Genomic DNA, 22271 nt, shown 5'->3' on the forward strand with positions numbered 1-22271 from the left:
TTTTATGCAAGCTTGTCTGAGATCAAATAATCCTATGTTCAATGGAGCTTGCTTCCTATTAAGGGCATCTAAAACTTACTTATATCTCTTATCTCTATCAATCATCAAAACCAAATGACTCTGAGTAACTCACAATACACTGAAGAAATAATATGTAATAAGAACCCTCCACCCCCAAAAAATAACCTAGAAAAGGAACAAGCATCCAATGGTCCCCCACCCACCCATTTCTGCAGTCTAAATGATGCAGTGAAGATGTCATATTTTTTTCAAGAGAGATGGATCTTTTGAAATTGATGGCAGCCTTTTCTATTTGCTACCCTTTATATAAAAGATAAAGATTTCCCTTGTCTGGTCATATCCAGACAAGCTGTAAGCCATATCCATTTTTGCTGTAAGCCGCCCAGAGTCCCTTGGGAGTTGGGCGGCATAGAAATGCGATAAATTAAATTAAATTAAAATATCCAACTCTAGGGGGGGATGTTCATCTTTATTTCTTGGCAGAAGAAGCCTTCATTGTCTGAGGACAGTTTCTGTGGTCATGTGGCCAGCATGATTCTATGCCAAAGGTGCACGTAACGCTGTTACCTTCCCACCAAAGTGATACCTATAAATCTACTCACATTTGCATCCTTTTGAACTGATAGATGGGTAGGAGCTGGAGCAAGGAACAGGAGCTCACCGTGTTGCACAGGGCTCAGGTCTTGACCTCGGGCTGCCAGCTTTCCAGCTGACAAGCTGAGCATCTTTAACCACTGAGCCGTTGTGCCCCCACCCTTTACATAACAACCCTTAATATTAATTAAGGGTTAATATTAATATTAATATTAATTAAGGGTAATATTAATATATAACCCTTTATATAACAAATTGCCAAATATTTCTGTATCCACTGAGGAAATTCATTTTATACTTTGACCCATATGACACATCCAAAATTGTATTAAATGTGTAGTTACCTGGGTAGTATTATTAAATGGGGGCTTTTGGAGTGAGAGCCCTAATGGAAATTTTATCTCCATGCTCCTGATAAAAGATCCCAAGAGCAAGAAATCCCAGGACAGCAACATCAGGTTACTTACCTTCCACTTGCTTTTTGCAAAATTTTTTTGGATCTGTACACTGACAGATGGATAGATGTCACAGTAGAGGGCCGTGTTTCCATCAATCCTGCAAATTAAGTAAGAGGAGAACAGGCATGTAGACAGATGGTGTTTGTTAGGGATACATTGCATTCTTGTAACTTCTAGCTGACATCTTTCTATGTATGAGTGGTTTGGGTTTGTCTCAAAAAGGTACTTTTGCATAGGCAACATAGTTTTGATTGTACTGCAGAGACAACTGGATTGTACTTGATAAGATGACTTGTATCACCTTGAAGACTTCACCTGTGTTTCCAGGAACCAGCAGAGATTTTTGCATGCACTATTGGGAGGTAGGGAAAGCTCAAGAGTAAGGCAAAGTAAAATAAGTGGGTATTTTTAGTAGACTGTTCTACTTTGTAAAATTTCAAAGCATTGCTAAAGTGACTACCCCTTTGAAGCTTTGCACAGTTCCAAGAACAGTTATTATGCCAGATGCAAGTATTTTTTTAAAACGTTTTTGATTTTGTATAGGCTGACTCTTCCAGAACCATTTAATAGAATAGAATAGAGCTAGCTGGAAGGGACCTTGGAGATCTTCTAGTCCAGCCCCCTGCTCAAATAGGACAACCTATACCATTTCAGACAAGTGTCTGTCTAGTCTCTTCTTAAAAACTTCCAGTGATGGAGCACCCACGATTTCTGAAGGCAAGCTAGTCCACTATTAGGAAGTTTCTCCTTAATTCCAGATTGCTTCTCTCTTTGATTAGTTTAAGCCAAGATCCTGACGAAAATTGTACTTACATGTATCATAAGGTGATTGCCTATGTTATTTAATATTAAACTTATTGGATTTCCTTCTCAGCTTTTTGTAGAATTTTCTTTTTCTGTGACCATCCTTTGATGACTGCAGAATATGTTAATGCCCATTTCTACTTTCTATTTCACTTATCTTTTCAGTCATGAGTGAAGATTGTCATATTATTCATCTTGCTAAGACTAAAAAGGTCTACCAAAACAGCCAGAAATTCTATTTACCATCTATTAAAGGTATACATTAGTTAATTGAACTATTATGGCTGACCACAGTGAGTATTGAATAGGGAATCATCACTTAGTGCCTTGTCATCTCTTACATATAATTTCAGTAAAGGCATATAACAGAATACAAGAATTGTAAGGGATCTTGGAGGTCTTCTAGACCAATCCCCTCCTCAATCAGGAGACCCTATACCATTTCAACAAATGGCTGTCCAATCTCTTCTTAAAAATCTCTAGTAATGGAGCATCCACAACTTCTGGAGGCAAGGCATTCACTGGTTAATTGTTCTCACTGTCAGGAAATTTCTCCTTAGTTTTAGTTGATTCTGTCCTTGATAAGTTTCCATCCATTGCTTCTTGTCCTGCTTTCAGGTGCTTGATGTCAGTCCCTCAGATATTAGAACACTGCTATCATGTCATCCATAGTCCTTCTTTTCACTAGACTAGACCTATCCAATCCCTGCAACCATTCTTCATATGATTTAGCTTCCAGCCCCCTAATAATCTCTGCACACTTTTTAGAGCCTCAACATTTTTTTATAGCATAGTGACCAAAACTGGATGCAATATTCCAAATGCAGTCTTACCAAGGCATTATAAAGGGGTATTAACACTTCATGTGATCTTGATTCTATCCCTCTATTAATTGGCTTTTTGGTGGCTGCAGCACACTGCTGTCTCATATTTAAGTGATTGTCCACTAGGATTCCTAGATCCCTCTTGCAGTTACTGTTGTTGAGCCTGTATTCTATACCTCTGCATTTGTTTTTTGTTGCTTAAGTGTAAAACCAATTTTTTTCACCATTGAATTTCATTTTGTTAGCTAGAACCGAGTGTTCAAGTCTGTCAAGATCCTTTTGAATCTTGAGCCTGTTTTCTGGGGTGTTAGCTATTTCTGCCAGCTTGGTGTTGTCTGCAAATTTGATGAGTTCCCCTTCTATTCACTCATCTAAATCATTTACGTATGAGGATTTTGAAGAGTGCTGTGGCTAAAACAGAACCTTGGGATATGGCACTGCATACTTCTCTCCATGTAAATGGAGTTCCATTGAGGATTACACGTTGAGTGCAGTTTGTCAGCCTGTTATAAATCCATCTAGTAGTGATGCTGTCTATCCCACATTTTTATAACTTACCAAGATGTAGGTTGCAATCTAATTTGTCAAATGCCTTACTGAAATCCAAGTATACTTTGTCCATGGCATTTTGCTGCTCTGCTAATTTAGCTACTTTGTCAAAGAATGCAGTACGATTTGTTTGGAATGTTCTCTTTTTGACAATTCCATGTTGGCTTCCGGTTATGACTTTGCTTGCTTCTAGGTGTTCACAGATCTGTTGCTTGACTATCTTTTCCAGGATCTTCCCAGGTATAGATGTCAGGCTGATTGGTCCATGGTTTCCTGGATCCATTCCCTCCCCCCCTTTTGAAGATGGGAACCATATTAGCTCTTTTCCACTCCTCTGGTAGTTCTCCATTGCTTCAGGATTTTTGAAAGATATGGTTCAATGGTTCTGAGATCATGTCTGCCAGGTCCTTCAGAACTCTGGGATGTAATCCATCTGGTCCTAGTAGCTCTGTTTTCACCCTGCTCCCCTTTGCTATCTTCTCCCATTAGTGAATTGTTTCCTTGACTTTTTTCTTGTTTTTTACATGTTAAAAAAACTTTTATTTATTTTTTTGCAAGTCTTAGTTCATTATGCAATTATGCTAGTTTCTGCTTGGATTCTTATTTTTCTTTTCCCATGGTATTGTGCTGGACTGGGCTTTCATAATCACATTTGTCAGAGTTCCCCAAACTTCTTGAGTTATTTTGCCCTTTAAGATTTTCATCCGTGTAATCCTTCCCAAGCTCTCATTAAGTTTGTTGAAGTTTGTTGAAATCAGCTCTTTTGAAGTCTAAGACACCTAAGGTCTAAAGCACATAATAGCTTCCTGTGCACATTGTCCTCCATACTAATTAATTCAAACAAAAATATCAGAGAAGTCAATTATATTTTATGATCCACTGCTAATTCCACGTGAATACAATTACAAAATTTCTCATTGTATCACAGAATTGCACTTTTAAAAAAATGCAATAACATTATTAATCTCACCAGGGATGCCTGAGGGCTTTCTCACAGGTAAGTCTCTTATTTGGATCCTTCTCGAGTAAATGAGAAATGAAATCTTTGGCTGTTTAAAAGGAATAAAAAGAGAAGGAAACAGAGAAAGTGGCTTTAGCACAAAAGCCAGAAGCCAAAACCAATCTGCCAGAGCATTAGGTTTGAGTAATAGGGATCAAACTGATGACATGCACCTCTAGCCAATATAAAAAGATGGCAATGAGTTCCAAAACATGTGCATATTATTAGAATCCCCAAACTGTTTCTTCTAAAAAGAGGGTATACTTAAGATTCATTGTATCAATTTATTTTCAATTATTCAAGCAAAATCTATTAGAAACAAGGAGACATCTGATAATAATCAACATGATTAATTGTGCTGCAGGTTCTGAAAGAACATCTGCACCTTCAAATGCTTCAATGGGATACAGCCTCACAGAACATCTTGCATATGCTTGCAACAGCTTTTGTCCCCTGCTCAGCCATGCGCGCACACATCTATCAAAACCATGGCACAGCAGTTCCAGGAATCAGAGCAGTTTCCCCAAATCATTAAACACATACTTTAATAAAGCTCCTGACTACTCAATAGTTGCCTAATTACGATATATACTCATCTGTAGACACAATTCTAGCAGAGATTTCCCCAGGCTTACAAATACCTGATTCAGAGATATCATCCCAAAATGGAGAGTCAAATTCGAAGTATCCTTCTCTGATCTTCTCAAACAATTTGGACTCTGTTTCTTCATAGAAAGGAGGGTATCCACACAGGCTAAATTAAATTGGAAAAGAGAGAGAAAAAGACAAAAGACATTTATATTCATTTTCTGTGCAAATTCAAAAAGATTGATCAGTAGATAGATATCTAATATAAAGCAATTGTGAACTATACTCATTGTAACTATAGCTCATTGTAACTATAGTCCAAAATTATAAAAGAGAATGAGAGGTTCCAGGAGCTCATACTGGATGTCAGTTGCCAATGGAACAGGCAAGTTTCTACCCAAATATAATTATGCTCCAGAGAAGAAAGAACATTGGCTTTTGAATAACATGTATATAGCCTTATAGATGGCATCTTAGTATTAAGCCAGATTCGGTGTTCATCATAAATTAGAGTATATCCTTGGAACAGATATCTTCAAACTAATGCCTTCAGGTTTTATTGGGTTATTCTCATCTAGGCGGAATTGATGGACGTTGTAGTCAATAATAGCAATAGCAATATTACTTAGACTTATATACTGCTTCACAGTGCTTTACAGCCCTCTCTAAGTGGATTACGGAGTTAGCATATTGCCACCAACAATCTGGATCCTCATTTTACTGACCTTGGAAGGATGGAAGGGTGAGTCAACCTTGAGCCTGGTGAGATTCAAACTACCAAACTGCAGTCAGCTGGCAGTCAGCAGAAGTAGCCTACAGTACTGCCTTCTAACCACTGTTCCACCATGCCTCTTAGAGCAGGTTCCTCAACATTTGGAGGTTACTGAACATATCTGACATTTTGAAAGCAGGTCATAGGTATCCCACCTCGGAAGGATGGAAAGCTGAATCAACCTTGATCCTGCTGGATTGGAACTGCCAAATTGTAGTCAGCCGGCAGTCAGCCCTGCACCACCATGGCTAATGTGTGTGAAAACTCTCAGCCAGGGAAAGTTGACATTCTTGAGAAAGAAGGAAAGAAAGAAAGAAAGAAAGAAAGAAAGAAAGAAAGAAAGAAAGAAAGAAAGAAGAAAGAAAGAGAAAGAAAGAAAGAAAGAAAGAAAGAAAGAAAGAAAGAAAGAAAGAAAGAAAGAAAGTAGAAAGCCTAGCCAGTGTTCTTGAACCTTCCTTCCTGGCCCTTTCTCTTCAAATTTCATCTTGGTGTAGCTGCTATAATCAGTTAACTTGATTAGTTCATCAAATTAACAAAGTTTATGACAGGCATCAGTGCATATTCCTGATGCATTGTCTGCTGACAGTTTCTTAGATTGCATAATTCTCTGCTGAGGTTATTTGAGTGCTGTCACTATGCAGACATAAACAAACCAAAGAAATAAATAGGCCAAGGTGAGATTAGTCTGCCTGTTTGTCTGTCTCTCCCCCACCATCCATCTATAAATATTTGTAATATATTGGATTATAAATGGAAGAACGAGTTTCATCTAGTGGTTAAGGTATCAGACTAGAAACCAGGAGACCCTGTGTTCTAATCCAGTTTTAGGCATGAAAACCAGCTTGGGGGAATTTGGGCCAGCCACTTCTCTCAGCCCATAATGTCAGGCTCAGCGACCAAGCTAGTTATTCAGTTCCTGTTGTTACTAATGGATCAACACTTGTTTGAGCCAGAAAATAAAGCAGACCTTACACTTATGGAAAAATGCTAGGAAAAAAAATGAATTGTAAATAGAGTATAAACAAGTTCATCTAGTTTATAGTGAAGGAGCAATTTATAATAAAACTTTTTCATAGAAGGAAACCCTCCAAAATTCCTATATTTGAAACCAGTTTTTAAAAAATCATAATAGGGTGCAACAACCAGAAAAATTATGACAAATAGAAACCACAACAACACAGCATTAATCAAAGACCTGAACATGTACAGTAGATAGGTCTTCAGTTTGTACTGAAAATTTACAGGGCTAATCACTGAACTTGGGGAAGTGGGGGTTGGATGGGAAATTCCATTGTTGTAATACATATGCCAAGAATACTTTCTCTCAGATTAATGTAGTAGTTAACACTAAATTGGTGTTTCTCTCCTCTCCTATCAACCCCCAAGAGATCATAAACTTTATAAAACTTGTTACAAAAACAAGCAACCAAGTAGAACTAGGTAGTTCAGTGGCTAAAACACTAAGCTTGTCGATCAGAAAGGTTGGCAGTTTGGTGGTTCGAATCCCAGGTCTCCTGCGTCAGCAGGGGGTTGGACTAGATGACCTCCAAGGTCCCTTCCAACTCTGTTACTGTTACACAAGATCCTAAAATACAGTGAAGAATAATTATTGTTTTCTTTTTACTCTTAATAGGCCACTATGGGTTAATGCTTTTTTTCTACTTTTTATCTGGGTTTAGCATGCTGTTAATATATCTTTTCTAGGGACTACATAAGACTTTTGAAGGACATTAGCAAATTTGCTGTAATTCACATATTATCTTACAGGATGTAGGTAATAACTCCAATTGACCAGCAATCCACAGCTTTGCTGTATGGCTTTTGTTCTAACACTTCTGGAGCTGCAGTGAACAAAGAACAAAACCCAAATTACCAGTGATCTGACCAATTCATCTTTGAAAAATTAATCAACTCTATATTATCTCAATAATTTTTTTTTGGCTTTAATTTATATGCCGCCCTTCTCCGGAGACTCAGGGCGGCTTACAATGCGTTAAGCAATAGCCTTCATACTTTAGTATATTTATACAAAGTCAGCTTATTGCCCCCACAATCTGGCTCCTCATTTCACCTACCTTTGAAAGGATGGAAGGCTGAGTCAACCTTGAGCCTGGTGAGATTTGAACTTGCAGTAATTGCAAGCATCAGATGTTAATCTGTTAATAACAGTGCTTTAGTCCACTGTACTACAGGCTCTATTTTGGTGTAGCAGGGCACAAAACAAAGAAAAATAGCATGCTTGACACAAGCAATGACACACGTTATTTATTCTGGAAGGCTGAGCAGTATAATATAGGATACACACATGTATATCACAGACTAGCTGTGGAATGTAGGACAATGTAATATTTGCTCAAATTGTAATATATTGACATAGCCCTACATAGTATATATTCTTCATATCTCTTATAGATCGTGAGCAAGTTTTGTTTTAATCAGTACTCCATAGCATAGCTTCAATTCTATGGATAAAGACTTCAATTTATGCATATTTATATAAAGCAGAATTTAATCAATGGGTTTCAATAGATATTTCAAATATTGTCTAAACATATGAAATGAGTGGTTTTTGGATCACTTATGTTTAGGTTCTACGCATTAGTTACTATGCTTGCAACAGACTTTACACCTACAATTGTATGTGAAGTATTTATTTCATAATCTGTCCCAATCACATAGAGGATCCCATTTGCATATACAGTTGCATACAATGGGATTCTGACAAAGGAGAGGACTTGAGATAGCCCACAAGTGCTCCAGAGACCTGCTCCTGACAAGGAGTCTGCAAAGTAACAATCTCCAATGCATTTAAAGTTCTAGGAGATGAGTAAATAGTTGTCTTGTTCAAACCACATTCAGCGCCATCGAAAGGACACTGGGATTACATATTTTCTAATCACTTTCAGAAATTGCCCATTAATTGCTTTTCACTATCAGAAACTTAATTTTCTAATGAACAAATTTTACAGCACCAGTGAGTTTCCTACAAATCTTAGCAAAAGAAGTATTTAAGTATTTCATTTTTTTCTCTGGAATAAACAACAAAACTTTGATTTTAGAAAGTTAGAAACAAACCAAAGGTTCAGCTAAATGTGAAATAAGGTTTTGGAATTAATTATAAAGATATATATATATATATATATATATATATATATATATATATATATATATATATATATATATATATATATATATATATATATATATATACACATATATATATATATATAAATAATATAGATGCACTACATTTAAAAGATGCTACAGAATAGGAACAAACATTACCTGACATGATTGAGATTGATTTAAAAGTGGATTTAAAAATGACACAGGAAAAGATTTTTTTATTAAAAAACCTGACTGTCTTAATAATGAAAAGGGATATACAAATAAATTCTAGAGCATTATTTAAAGGGATTAAAGATGATGGCTGTTCAAAGTAGAAGGAGGAACAGAAAACTGATTTATTGGATCAAAGTTAAAATAGATCTTATTATTACTCGTAACCTTTAATGGGCTTTTGCTGACATCAGGAATGAAATGATAGGACTTTATGCATTTATTCATAGATAAGAGATGAGATATGAAAAGAAAAGATCATCTGTTGTATTATTAAAAAAGATGATAAGTTAATAAAATTGTTCATACTTGTGATGAAGAGGGGAGACCTTAATATATTTCTTTTCTTTTTCTTTACTATATTATTTTTTTCTTTTCTGATTTTCTTTTTTCTGCACTTTCTATTTTTTCTTTTTTTCTTTTCTTTTTTAGTTTGTTTTAGTTTTTATTGTTGTGAATTGTAATTTTTAATAAAACTACAATTTAAAAATTATTTCCATTTTCTTATTTACCAACATATCCTGGAGTTCCACATGCTGTAGACATGATGCCATTCTGTTCCATTTTAGACAAACCAAAATCTGTTATCATAATTTTGGAGTCCTCTTCTGGAGTTAGGTAGAGTAAATTTTCAGGCTATGGATAAGAAGGTAAAAATTAATTATCTGACATTCAATATCTGAATACAGGTGGTCCTCAACTTACAACCATTAGTTTAGTAACTGTTCAAAGTTATAAAGTGATTTATGGCCATTTCCCACACCTATAATAGCTGCAGCATTCCCATGGTCATGGGATCAAAATTTGAATGCTTGGTACCTGACATGTATTTATGATGATTGCAATGCAGGATCATGTGATCACATTTTTTTTTTTAATTTGATTTATATGCCGCCCTTCTCCGGAGACTCAGGACGGCTTACAATGTGCTAAGTTTTGTGACCTTCTGACAAGCAAAGTCAATGGGGAATCCAGATTCACTTAACAACTGTGTTACTCACTCTGATTCACTTAATAATTATGGCAAGAAAGGTCATAAAATGGGGCAAAACTCACTTAACAATGGAAATGTTGGACTCATCTGTGGTCATAAATTGAGGACTACTTGTAATCTTTTTTGGTAGATAAGATTGCTGTAATGAGTCTAGATCAGGAGTGTCAAACTCGCATCATCACGTTATCATCATGTGACATATCATGACTTTTTCCCCCTTCGCTAAAACAGGGGTGGGCGTGGTCAGTGTGTGATGCATCTAGCCTGCGGGCTGTGAGTTTGATGTACCAAGAGCAGAGTACGCAATTTTAATTTGTTGTGCATATAGTTGGTCTGAAATTGGGGAATAAAAAGTGCAATAAGTGTATTTTGTTTAGAAAAGAATAATATAAGACATAATATTCTCATGCCCATATTCTTCCCAACTCTGCATATTAGGAGGCAGGTGGGATTAAAAAAAAAACACTGCAAATTCATTGATACTTGCATGACTTGTACGTTAGGTAAAATACACCAAAATCTGAATATACATCATTAAAGAAAAATACCTTTAGATCTCTATGTACTATCCCATTTCCATGAAGATAATGCACTGCTTCCAGAACTTGCTGAATTACAATACTAGCATCCTTTTCAGTGTAAACACCTCGTTCTAAAATACGGTCAAATAATTCTCCTCCAGACACTCTGTGCAAAAAAATTCAGTTTGGATTACATGCTGATGTAGAGAGAATCTTATTGGTTTAACTTCTCTATGATCCATTTCTTGTGTTAATCTATATACAGTGCCAAATAGGTTTATTTACTGGTAACACTGGAAAATTTTGTACCTCTTACATGCTTTGTTTGTAATATGAATGAGATTATAAACCCAGACACTAATCTGTAGAAGTAGGACCTGTTGGTGAGTCACTTCTAATTCTCAGGTTGGAAAAAATACTCCTGTAGAGCTTCAGTGCAAGCAATAATGACCAATTTACATATGAAGTCATAACATAAATAAACACATTTAATTCTCAACTTCACCACTAAACAATTTGAGGCTTCAGTTAGAAATAAATTGCAAGTGCTGCCCTTTGGGTTTGTATCACACTTGGATCTGCAAAGAAAAATTGATTGCTTATAATACAGGACAAGACATATTAAACACAGTTAAGCCTTAGACCAGGCAATGCTTGTGCCTGTCTCCAAATGACTAAGATCTGTTTTCATCAAATCTGGCATATAAAGAAATTCCTTCTTGCCTGATGTAATTTACTAGCATATAATTAGCAGGAAATATCTTCATTAGATGAATTTACTTCCAATTCAGCATTGAATACAGAGTCTGGTTTATTGCTAACAAGGAAACCTATTTTTCTTTTTGAATGCTCAGCATACAAAAGTTAGATATTTTCTCATTAATTCCTTCCTCTTCTGAATGTGAGTGAAATGGTACTTTTGTTTAGGATCCTACTGTCATGCTACTTTAGTTAGGATCTATCTGCCTGCTGTGTAGAAATCCTCCCACTCATGGATGTTATGTTGCATAATTCTTAATATTCACTATTGGCCATCCCTTTTACAAATTAGATACCAAGTTCTTCTCATTTCTCTTCTAAATCTTGTAAGCCCCTAAATGGGGCTTGTAGGGGGTTGGGTGTGGCTGGGAATGACACTGGAAGTAAGGTTCAGCTGCAATGGAGGAAAAAAGCAGAGACGGATACACACAAACATTCCCAGTAATTCCCTGGGCCCAAACACACAAAAAATGAGGTACTTGCTGATTCTTTTCCATTCAAGCACCTGTCTGGTTCAAAACTCAAAACTCCCTTTACCAGCAGTGCCAAGTGGGCAGAATCTGAGAGCAGCACCCCCAGACAAAAAAGTCTGGTGCCATCTGGGTGAAGTCTTACTCGGGCTAGGTCAACTGGCCAGGTTGATCTCAGACTTCTGGCTAGGTTGCCAAATTGTTATAAGTATTTAAGGTCCCAATCCAAATCAGGTTTTTGCAAGAACAAATCAGAATAAAATGCAGACATGCTACTTGAAAAGGAAACTTCATTTGAGACATAAACCCTTGAAGGTAGACTACAAGATTGGGGTACAGAAACTGGGAATATTTATAGGAGACATATGAGACATAGTCTTTTATTGTGTGTATATGTGTGTGTGTGTGTGAATGTGAATGTGCCCTCTGTAATATTTATACTTCGCTGAATGTAGATCTGTTCGCCTTTGATATGTGCCTATGTGTTGACTTTGGTGCTACTTCTGTATACCTAGGGGAACTCTGTACTGTGTAAGGTTTTGTCGGTATGCTATTATTTGCTCAGATTAATTAGTTTAGCCTGGTCATTAATTATCAAAGAAAGAAGTAGATCAGTGATCTTTGCAATATGATTTTCTAGTTTTGGTTACCTGTGGATCATAAAAATGACCAAAAAGCGGGTCAGAGACAATGTAGGAATAATGTAATTTTGATTTAAAAATACTTTTCATACTGTTATTAACAGTATTTTCTTCATTCTTTACAACACCTAAACAAACTATTATAAAAAAAGAAGCTGCTTGCATGGCTTTATATATTTGGGCAATACATTTTTAGAACCATCCCTACCAGGAAAATATTTTTTCTTTATCGCAAGACTTAGATGGGTTGGATTGCAACTAGAGTGCAAAAAGCTTGACTATATTATGAAATTCCAAGATGAGTTCCCTTGATGAATTTATTTTGGAGGAACAGTTTGAACCACTTGGGTGGAAGAGATAGAGTGGGAGAGAATCTTCAACTGCTTGAGTTTTTCTGGTGCTTTAAAGTCAAGTGCAGGAAGAACAAGCAATTAATAAACAACAAATAAAATAAAGCCATTAAAAAGAATCCCAAGAAAGAAAAAGAGAAAGCAGAACCTCTCTTAGATCTTTTATATGTTAGACTATGATACATAGATGTCATCTGCACCTCTATAACTGTCTGGTTTGGTTCTGCAACCCAACAAGACAGCCACAGACACAGACTTCAGAGGATAATTAGAACTTCAGAAAAAACAATTGCTACCAAATTGCTTTCCATTGAGGACCTGAATACTGAATGAGTCAAAAAAAGGGCTGGGAAAATATTTACAGACCCCTCGCATACTGAACATAAACTGTTTTAACTCCTACCCTCAAAACGACGCTATAGAGCACTGCACACCAGAACAACTAGACCCAAGAACAGTTTTTTTCCAAACGTCATCACTGCTAAACAAATAATTCCCTCAATACTGTCAAATTATTTATTAAGTCTGTACTACTATTAATCTTCTCATCGTTTCCATCACCCATCTCCTTCCACTTATGACAGTATGACTGTAACTTTGTTGCTTGTATCCTTACAATTTATATTGATATTGATTGTTTCCTGATTGCTTATTTGTACCCTATGACTATCATTAAGTGTTGTACCTTATGATTCTTGATGAACGTATCTTTTCTTTTATGTACACTAAGAGCATATGCACCAAGACAAATTCCTTGTGTGTCCAATCACACTTGGCCAATAAAGAATTCTATTCTATTCTATTCTATTCTATTCTATTCTATTCTATTCTATTCTATTCTATTCTATTCTATTCTATTCTATTCTATTCTATTCTATTCTATTCTATTCTTTTCTTTTCTATTCTATTCTATTCTATTCTATTCCATTCCATTCCATTCCATTCCATTCCATTCTATTCTATTCTAGAACCTAAGAAATCAAGGGCAAAAATAATCAGATCAACAATATAAAGTAGTCTAATTTATTAGAAACCTTTTATTTTAAATTGTTACAATAGTGTTTTACATTTTTTTATAGTTTTATCTTACACAAGAATAAAAACAGAGATGTTTGCAATGCTTCCATAAAAAACAACACCTTTCCCACAGTGTTACCAGACTGTTTAATGCCACTTTCTACAACCTCGTGTGACTTAGATATGTTCAGCTATGATTCTCAAAAACTACTGACTTTTGCCTGGGAGAATTGTGCAACATTTGTTTCTTACATAATGTAGGTGTTGATACTTACAGCTGCATTACCAGGTAATAGTGAGTTGTACTTTCATAAATGTCCTCAAGTGTTACTATGTTGTCATGCTTTATTCTGCAACCAAAAACAGAATGCAATATGGATCTGATGTAATAAGAGATCATTAAAAAGCAAGCTAATATTCACCCCTCTTTTCTGCCAGATGTTTTTCATTCAGATTGAACTCTGGTACTTTCATTTAAGGAACAAACACGTATTTCAGCTTCTAATAACAAGAGATCCATTTTCCCCACTACTATTTGCCATACACTCATGGAAAGAAAAAAAGAACATTATAAAATATGTTTTCTCTTGTTTAGAAATTGTACCCTTTCTACAAGAATGTGGCTGGGCTTTTTCTTATGTTCCATACACTATTCTGAAGGAGGCAAGATTTAAAATTTCTTACTAGTATAGCTTTCTTAAAATATTTTATTCTAAAAACAAATTCTCACATTTTATTTCTTTTGCACTCATAATAATGTAAATATACTTGAAGGATCAGACTGAAGATCTACCTAAATCACAATTTTCAATTATAAAATTAAAATTCACAAAATGAATCCTATCCTTGATGTTTTTGTCTGTCCCATTAGATTTAGCAGAGAGGACATACTCTGGGTATCATCAGTGAAGCAGTGTCACCAAGTTCTAGAACATATACTTTCTCTGTCATGGGCCTGTTTGGGGAATAGTTTCCTTACTAAAATACTGATAGCCTTAACCTTGGTCTTTCAGAAGGTTGTGAAGATCTGCCTGTTCCCTAGGCATTGGAATTGGGATGTTGATGGAGTTCTGATGTGGTTTACTTGATCAGCCAATAGTGTGATTTTAGACCACAATCCAGTGTCTTTTTAATGGATCTGTATTGTTGATGTCTATAGGCCACAAAACAGGCTCCCCAAGGCTATAGTCATGGTATCTTGAAAACCTGAGTGAGTTCTCAATTAAAGACACTAATTGTGACTGGAAACTCTATTCATTAACTAAGGATCTGCATGATCACAACGACTTATGACGGCATTTTTATGGCAGTCATTAATGAAGACATTAGTCATTAAACAAGGACTTCATGTGACTATGAAGCCATCTTGTGACTTCCTGCTGGTTTCCAGATTGATCTTTGCTTATTGGAAGCTGGCAGGGGAAGTCACAAATGGTAATCATGTGACTATGGAATTTTACAATGGTCAGAAATGCAAGCTGGTCAATGAACATTGACCCTCTGGAATCAGCTGCCCCAGAGATAAGGAGAATCCAAGACCTCGGTGCCCTCCGCCGTGCCCTTAAAACCTTCTTTTTACAGCAAGCCGGGCTGGCCTAACACTTTTTTAAATGTTTCTAATTGTTTGTTATTGTTTTTAATCATGGGGCCAAATTTATATATATCTTTTTAATTGTATTTTAATGTTTGTAGTTTATGCTTTTACTTGGCTGTTCACTGCCCTGAGTCCTCAGGGAGAAGGGCGGTATACAAATTTAAAAATAAATAAATAAATAAAATAAATAAACATCTGAATTTTGGCCACATGGCCAAGGGATGCTGCAATGATAAGCGCAAGAACTGGTTGCAAGTCCCACTTTCTCAACACTATTGTAACTTCAAAACGTTTCTGAATGAGTAGTTGTTAAGTGAGGATTATCTATATTAAAAGAAAGGACTATTTTGTGGGGTGGTTTTTTTAGCTAAATTGGAAAACAATACTACTTTGAGTGCACAGTTTATATACTGTTCATTTATGTCCAGTAGCCCTCATTTGTTAGATGGGGCACACATCTTAAAGTTGGTAAGGTTGAGAAGCACTATTTTAGTGGATTTTAAGCAGAAACATTAATGTTTTATCGGGGAACCTTCAGTCAGATGAGACAATTTTTAGTTTACTTCTCTCCCAATTGCTCTAAAATAAGTAACTTGTAGACTTCTTGAAGAAGTTTGAAAGAAACATTGAACTCTGTCATGCATTCCCAACTATACTTACTTCTTCAGCACAGCTATTTCATTCTCCAGGTTGCTGTCCTGGGTGACTGGTGACTTTTTAATGCACTTCAAAGCAAAAAGCTTGCCAGTGGTTCTATGCTTCACCAGGAAAACTTCCGAAAAGGCCCCTCTGTAAGGAAAACAATGATGTAAGGCTGAGCATTGTACTGCAGTAGTTGACTTAGTTGTTAAGATATAAAACACTGCAACATAAAATAGCCTGTAAGGAAGATAGTAATACATTAACACTACTTTCAGAAACAGATGGCACTGCTAATTAGATCCAGGGATTTGGCTGCAAATTCAAGGGTATTAATTGGATAAATCCCCTGTGAGATTTGAGTTCTATTTATTGTGCAATGGCCATATAGAGAGGAAACCATAGCATAGAAATAAGGTAGGTATATGAGCTAAAATTTAGCAATTGTATAACAGAACATAAAACATACAATCTGATCATTATGTTAATTGTCAAGTCATAATGTATGAAGAATAAGTAGGATTCTATATATCTTTGCACAATAGTGGTAATATTCATTGTCAAGTGATTTTTCCATTCTGGCACTAGGATTTCTCTACAATGCCAATACTGAAAATCTTACATAAATTTAGAGACTTTTCTGCTTTCTAGATACAATAGTGCCTCTTCTTCATTGTGTGGAACACAACCCTAACATCTTTTGTAATTATAAACCCTTGTTGTTGTTAGTTGCGAAGTCGTGTCTGACTCATCGCGACCCCATCAGACTTTCCTCCAGGCCTTCCGGTCCTCTATCATCCCTTGGAGTCCATTTAAGCTCACGCCGACTGCTTCAGTGACTCCATCCAGCCACCTCATGTTCTGTCTTCCCGTTCTTCTTTTGCCCTCAATCTTTCCCAGCATTAGGCTCTTCTCCAGTGAGTCCTTCCTTCTCATTAGGTGGCCAAAGTATTTGAGTTTCATCTTCAGGATCTGGCCTTCTAAAGAGCAGTCAATTATAAACACTACAATATGATAATTGTGAAATCAATCCACAGGAAGATTTGAACTGTAAATTACCTATAAGTCTGGTTGTGCTTTATTGTCCCCATACTTCTTGTTATATCCCACTGAATGAAGAAGGCACTTGCCGGAGCTTTACCTGAATATTACCTTGTTTACCAGGACTTGAAAAAAGTTTCATTCTTCTTTGCCTAGGTAACAGTTTTTCCATGTTTCTACCAAAGTCACTTACTTTGTTCTCTGCAGCAATAAAGCAGAAGATTCTAGGAAACACCTTGATTTCTTACAAGGGCAAATTCTTTTGATTTTTGTATAACCAAAATTACAACTACCACAAAATCCAGAAATGGTTCTGTTCACTTGTTCAGACTCCCAAATAAGAGATTTCAACAGAGTGCAAGTCAGGAAAGTAAAATAAAATAAAAAGGCATTACAAATATTGTTCACAACATTCTGTCATAACAGTCTCAATCCCAGATAGACAGAAAGACACTTCTCAAATTAGGCAACCTTGTTTTGCTGGTGAAAAGTAAAGAGAACAAAATTATATAATGAAAGATAGATGAGGAACAAAGTGCTCCAGCTTTTAACAGCATTTCCCAGCAAACTATGGTAAGAAAGAAAGGATGAAATTTAAGCTAAGGTGGTTGGTATTATTTTTAGAGTATTTATAGTTTTCACTGTGTTAAGCAAAATCTAGAATTATTCATAATTAGAAAAACCTTACTCAAATCAGTAAGATTTAAATTAGATGGGGGTTTCCTGGGGTAAATTAGGTCTGTTCTACATCTCATCAACTTTGGAATGAACTGTAACTTGAAACTACAATTACATCTATATTATAAACCTGTGTACAGTATGAAGGGGGCACGATAGTTCAGCGGTAAAAGATGCTGTGCTTGTCAGCTGGAAAGTTGACAGCCTGGATTTGAGGCCCGAGTGCCCCACAATGGGGTGAGCTCCTATCACTTGCCCCAGCTCCTGCCCATCTAGGAATTTGAAAGTATCCAAACACAAGTAGATAAATAGGTACCACTTTAATGGGAAGGTAACAGTGTTCTGTGCGCCTCTGAGTATAGTCATGCTGGCCACATGACCACAGAAACATTTTTGGACAATGCTGGTTCCCTCAGTTAAGAAAATCTTAGCACTGCCCCTAGAGTCAGACACAACTGGACAAGGGAAATGTCTATGGAGATTCTCAGTCCAAAAGCTGAAGAAGCTTCTTGGTTGTGAAATGAAACGTTTTCAAAGAAAAACCAGAAAGTCCAGTTGTCTCTTGAAAAAGCACGTTTGGACAAGGGAAACCTTTACCTTATCATACCTTTACAGTATGATGATCAAGATCCTTATGTTTTCATCATAGAAGTTGGCTACTGTTGGCTACTGTTTAATATGACATGACAACATCCTAACATTTTCTGTCTAGCCTTTCTAATTAGTCTTTTGTCAATATAGGATCTAAAAGGAATGTTTGTTTATTTATAAATCAATTAAAACTGTCAATTAAATGACAGTTTAATAGTGAGATTGCGTCTGTACTTATTTTACTTTGCAAAATAATATGTAAAAGAGAAGCAAAATGAAGAATATAATATCAAGTATGAAAAATGGATTTACGAAAGGCTGTTGCTGTGGTCATGTCATTGTCAGGCTCCAAGTAATGCACCCATTACAAATCAAACTCCGAGGCATTGCTTTTCCTCAAAGAACAAATTTATTTAGATACATCATCTTGGTGCTATTGGTGAAAAGCCAGTATTGAAGTTACTGGGCCTTTCACCCCAATATAAGTTTCAGTTTCTCAAGTTTCCAAAATGAACTGTCACATTGTCCAAACAAGATGATAGCTGGTTGCTTGATGACTTCTCTCCTCCTCCTCCTCCAGTCAGCCAGCTATTGGAATGTGCCTGACTCATCAGCTAGCTATGAAATTTTGACTGAAGGCTCCATCCTCCTTCAGCTCCAACTGTGTCAACTGAATTCATGTCAGAATACCCAAGAATACAAACAACCCCACACCCCAATCGAATTCAGGCTTAACAGTCATCTTGAATGGTCTGTGACAGTTTCCCAGCCATTCTTGCAATCCTTTTCTCCCTTTTTCACCCAGCAGTAGCCACTTATTTGGGGGTAAGTTACTTGGGGTATAGGAAGAGAAAAAAAGAGGGAAGGAAGGGAGAGATGGAGAAAAATGAAGAGAGGGAGGGAAGGAACAGGGTGGAATGAACCACCATACACCCTTCCTGGCCTCTTCTGCCCACTTCCTATTCCCAGAATCCATATCCTCCACACTTTCCCCAAAGCAAAGGACATTTATTATGTACTCCCATGCACTTTTCTGAACTGTGGAAGGAGGAAGGGAGAAAGAAAAGAAGATAAGGTCAGAATGAAAGAGAGGGGGTGGGAGAGGCAGAGGAAGGGAGGGAGGAAAAGAAGGGAGGAGGAGCGAGGAAGGGACAGGGAAGAAGGAAGGAACAAAGGAAGCAAGGGAGAAAGGAAGGAATATTTTTGATCCTCTGTGCCAGCTTCTTAAGGAAATATATCTGAAACAAATAACTAATGGAGCATGGACTGTCTAGTAGCAATTATAGATTTAAATGTAAACACAATTTCCAGGATTAAAAAGTAGTGATTATGGTTTATAAATTGCAACTTGTTTTATATTGTATGGTTAGTAGACTCAGACACAACTGGACAGGGGAAACTCTTACCTTTACCTTTAGTAGCTATGTCTTATCAAAATCTTTCACAAGGTAATGAATAGAAAATGGCCACTTAATCTATCCAGAATAGAATTTTTGTTTTAGATTTCCTATGTTAGGTAACCAGATCCAGGTCAATACATATAATTAGCATGTTAATATCAGGAGAACTAAACAGAAATAGATTGAAAATCAGGGAACTACTAAAAATGTAGTTGGAGGAAAAAAATAAAACGAAGGAGCAGTCATTAGCCCACATAATGGACAGCAAATGTATGAAGAGCAAAGAAGAGTGGAAAATAAGATTTACTATACATATTTTTATTACATCTAAAACAATGAAGATCTGATACTTGAAGATCAATTGTCTTTCAATTGTCCTTCATTGAAAGTCATTTGTAACTGTTTTAAGTTGTGAATCAATGCTTTGCATAGACTGCACTGTGCACAGAGCTCATTGAAATGTATTTGTCTGCTTCATCAGGTCACTGAAAATTCATTCTTAGCATCTGAGAAGTTGAACTGCAGAGGTAGTACAATGGGGATTGATGACAAAGTTTAGCTATCCTGAGCAAGTTCTATCACAGGTTTATTCAACTGGGGGCAATAAACATTATAGAATGTTACAAATGTATAATGCTATTCTCTAGGGGAGTAGGAAGCAACAGTTTCTCCAAGGCATATTTATTTTATGTTAATAGCAAGCTATATTCCATTTGTAGACATTATTCAAAGTCCTTAGAGATACTACATATAAGCTGTAAACACATTTATCAGGATGTTATTCCATTTGTTATCTTTTCCTCCATCTCATTTCATATTTATTTCACCTGATTCTTGTTCCTATCCACTTGAATCATAAATATCTAGAAGTAAAATATCTAGTTTAAGTAAGTAAAGGCTTTAAAAAATTGAGACTATTGCTTCTGTTTTTCTTGATTGTAAATGCATATTTTGAATTTCTCTCATACATTCTTTATTCATCTTATTTACATACAAGAGCCATACTTGTATGTATGCTTGGAATGGACTTAAATAAGACTAAAGTTCATGAAGTTCTAAATTAAGTTCTGTTGATTATATGGGAGTATTTTGTAATTGGATTTGTGAATGTTACCAGCAATGTGTGAAAAGTTGGCATTGTATAGATGGCTTAGGAAATCTATCGAATGTGGGACGTTTCTAGGCAAAGTATGAAATGTCTGTGTTATTTTAATATGCTATATACTTTCCCTAGGCATTGTATATAATACCTGGGCATTATGCAGAATAACAAGAACTGCAAAGTATGAAAGTATGAAAAGAGAGTCATGAAAAGGGCTAGGCCTAACCCTAACCCTGATCCTTTATTGAAAAGTTATATATATATGAAAATGAAAGAAGAAATGCAAAGTAAAGTACAGGACTTTCTTATTGGAAAAAAAAAAAAGAGAGAGAGAGAGAGAGAGAGAGAGAAAGACCAGTGTTGACTTACTTGTTGCAAGTAGGAAGGCTAGAATGACATTTTATACTTCGGGGGTTTGCCTTTTGGCATTGCATAGAATACCAAGGAAACAGTGGTGGGATTCAAATTTTTTTACTACCAGTTCTGTGGATGTGACTTGGTAGGCGTGGCAGGGGAAGGATACTGTAAAATCTCCATTCCCTCCCAATCAGCTGGGACTTGGGAGGCAGAGAATAGATGGGGGCGTGGCCAGTCAGAGTGGTATTTACCGGTTCTCTGAACTACTCAAAATTTCCGCTACAGGTTCTCCCGAACTGGTCAGAACCTGTTGAATATCACCTCTGTCAGGAAATGCATGTAACATTAAGTGTTTTATATTTTGACACCCGATTTTTAGCCTTCTATAGATTTCTGGGCATTCTATAAAATGCCTAATTTCACACATTGACGGTAACATATACCAACAACAACTTACACAATAATTTTAGTAATATTTGTTCAATGAGCCATAGAAAGGTTCATATATCAGCTAAGCCAGAATGCAACATAATCAACAACAACAAAAAGTATATTTAGCATAATACTGCCAACATGTTAATACTGTTTCGTTTTTTAAATTCTCTTTTTACTTTTTTTAGTTTTTTTTCCTGTACTTTTCAGTTATACTTCTTTCTATAAAATTCTTATTGAAATGGGGAATCAATAACAATTCGTAGTAATCCCTATATTCACAATTGAAGATAGTAGGAAATCATCATCCCACATATCAGATGCACTGGCATCTGTTTCATGTTTCGTTCCTAAACAGTTTATGATAATTACAGCCTACATTTAAGACCATTTGAATCAACAAGCTGGTGCAAAGGAAACAAAAGCTTCTGTAGGTTTTTTTTTTCTACATGAAATATAAGGATACTGGCTCTGGATAACCATTCTAATCCGAAAGGCTGACTAACCATGAATCCATCACAGACTAAGAACATTTACACTTGGAGGCATGAGGGAAGCAGAATCACAGTAGAACAGACATGTTTTCTTAAGTGTTTGAAAGAACAAATGCTGCAGTGTCCTTGACAACTCCAGATTCATTTATATGAATAATGAAAGTCTGCCAAATGAAATACCAGGTTTAAATTGTGGGATTTTTCTGGCTTTACCATATATGAACTTGGAGGTTATATTTTAC

The 22271-nt window shown here is 36.1% G+C and overlaps 1 protein-coding gene across 2 annotated transcripts in view; it reads right to left on the reverse strand.

Moving 5' to 3' along the window:
* CAMK1G (calcium/calmodulin dependent protein kinase IG) overlaps window positions 1-22271 on the reverse strand; it is a 40259-nt gene that overhangs the window by 4345 nt on the left and 13643 nt on the right. For both annotated transcript variants that reach the window (XM_034414333.3, XM_034414334.3), the window contains exons 3-10: window positions 15956-16084; window positions 13977-14051; window positions 10492-10630; window positions 9462-9585; window positions 7376-7451; window positions 4892-5004; window positions 4221-4299; window positions 1083-1170 (exon numbers count right to left, since the gene is read on the reverse strand). In XM_034414333.3, coding sequence (XP_034270224.2) covers window positions 1083-1170; window positions 4221-4299; window positions 4892-5004; window positions 7376-7451; window positions 9462-9585; window positions 10492-10630; window positions 13977-14051; window positions 15956-16084 — 823 coding nt within the window. The remainder of the gene's footprint in view (window positions 1-1082; window positions 1171-4220; window positions 4300-4891; window positions 5005-7375; window positions 7452-9461; window positions 9586-10491; window positions 10631-13976; window positions 14052-15955; window positions 16085-22271) is intronic.

This window comes from Pantherophis guttatus, chromosome 3, assembly GCF_059756535.1.
Source record: "Pantherophis guttatus breed Tessera chromosome 3, ASM5975653v1, whole genome shotgun sequence".
NCBI lineage: Eukaryota > Metazoa > Chordata > Lepidosauria > Squamata > Colubridae > Pantherophis > Pantherophis guttatus.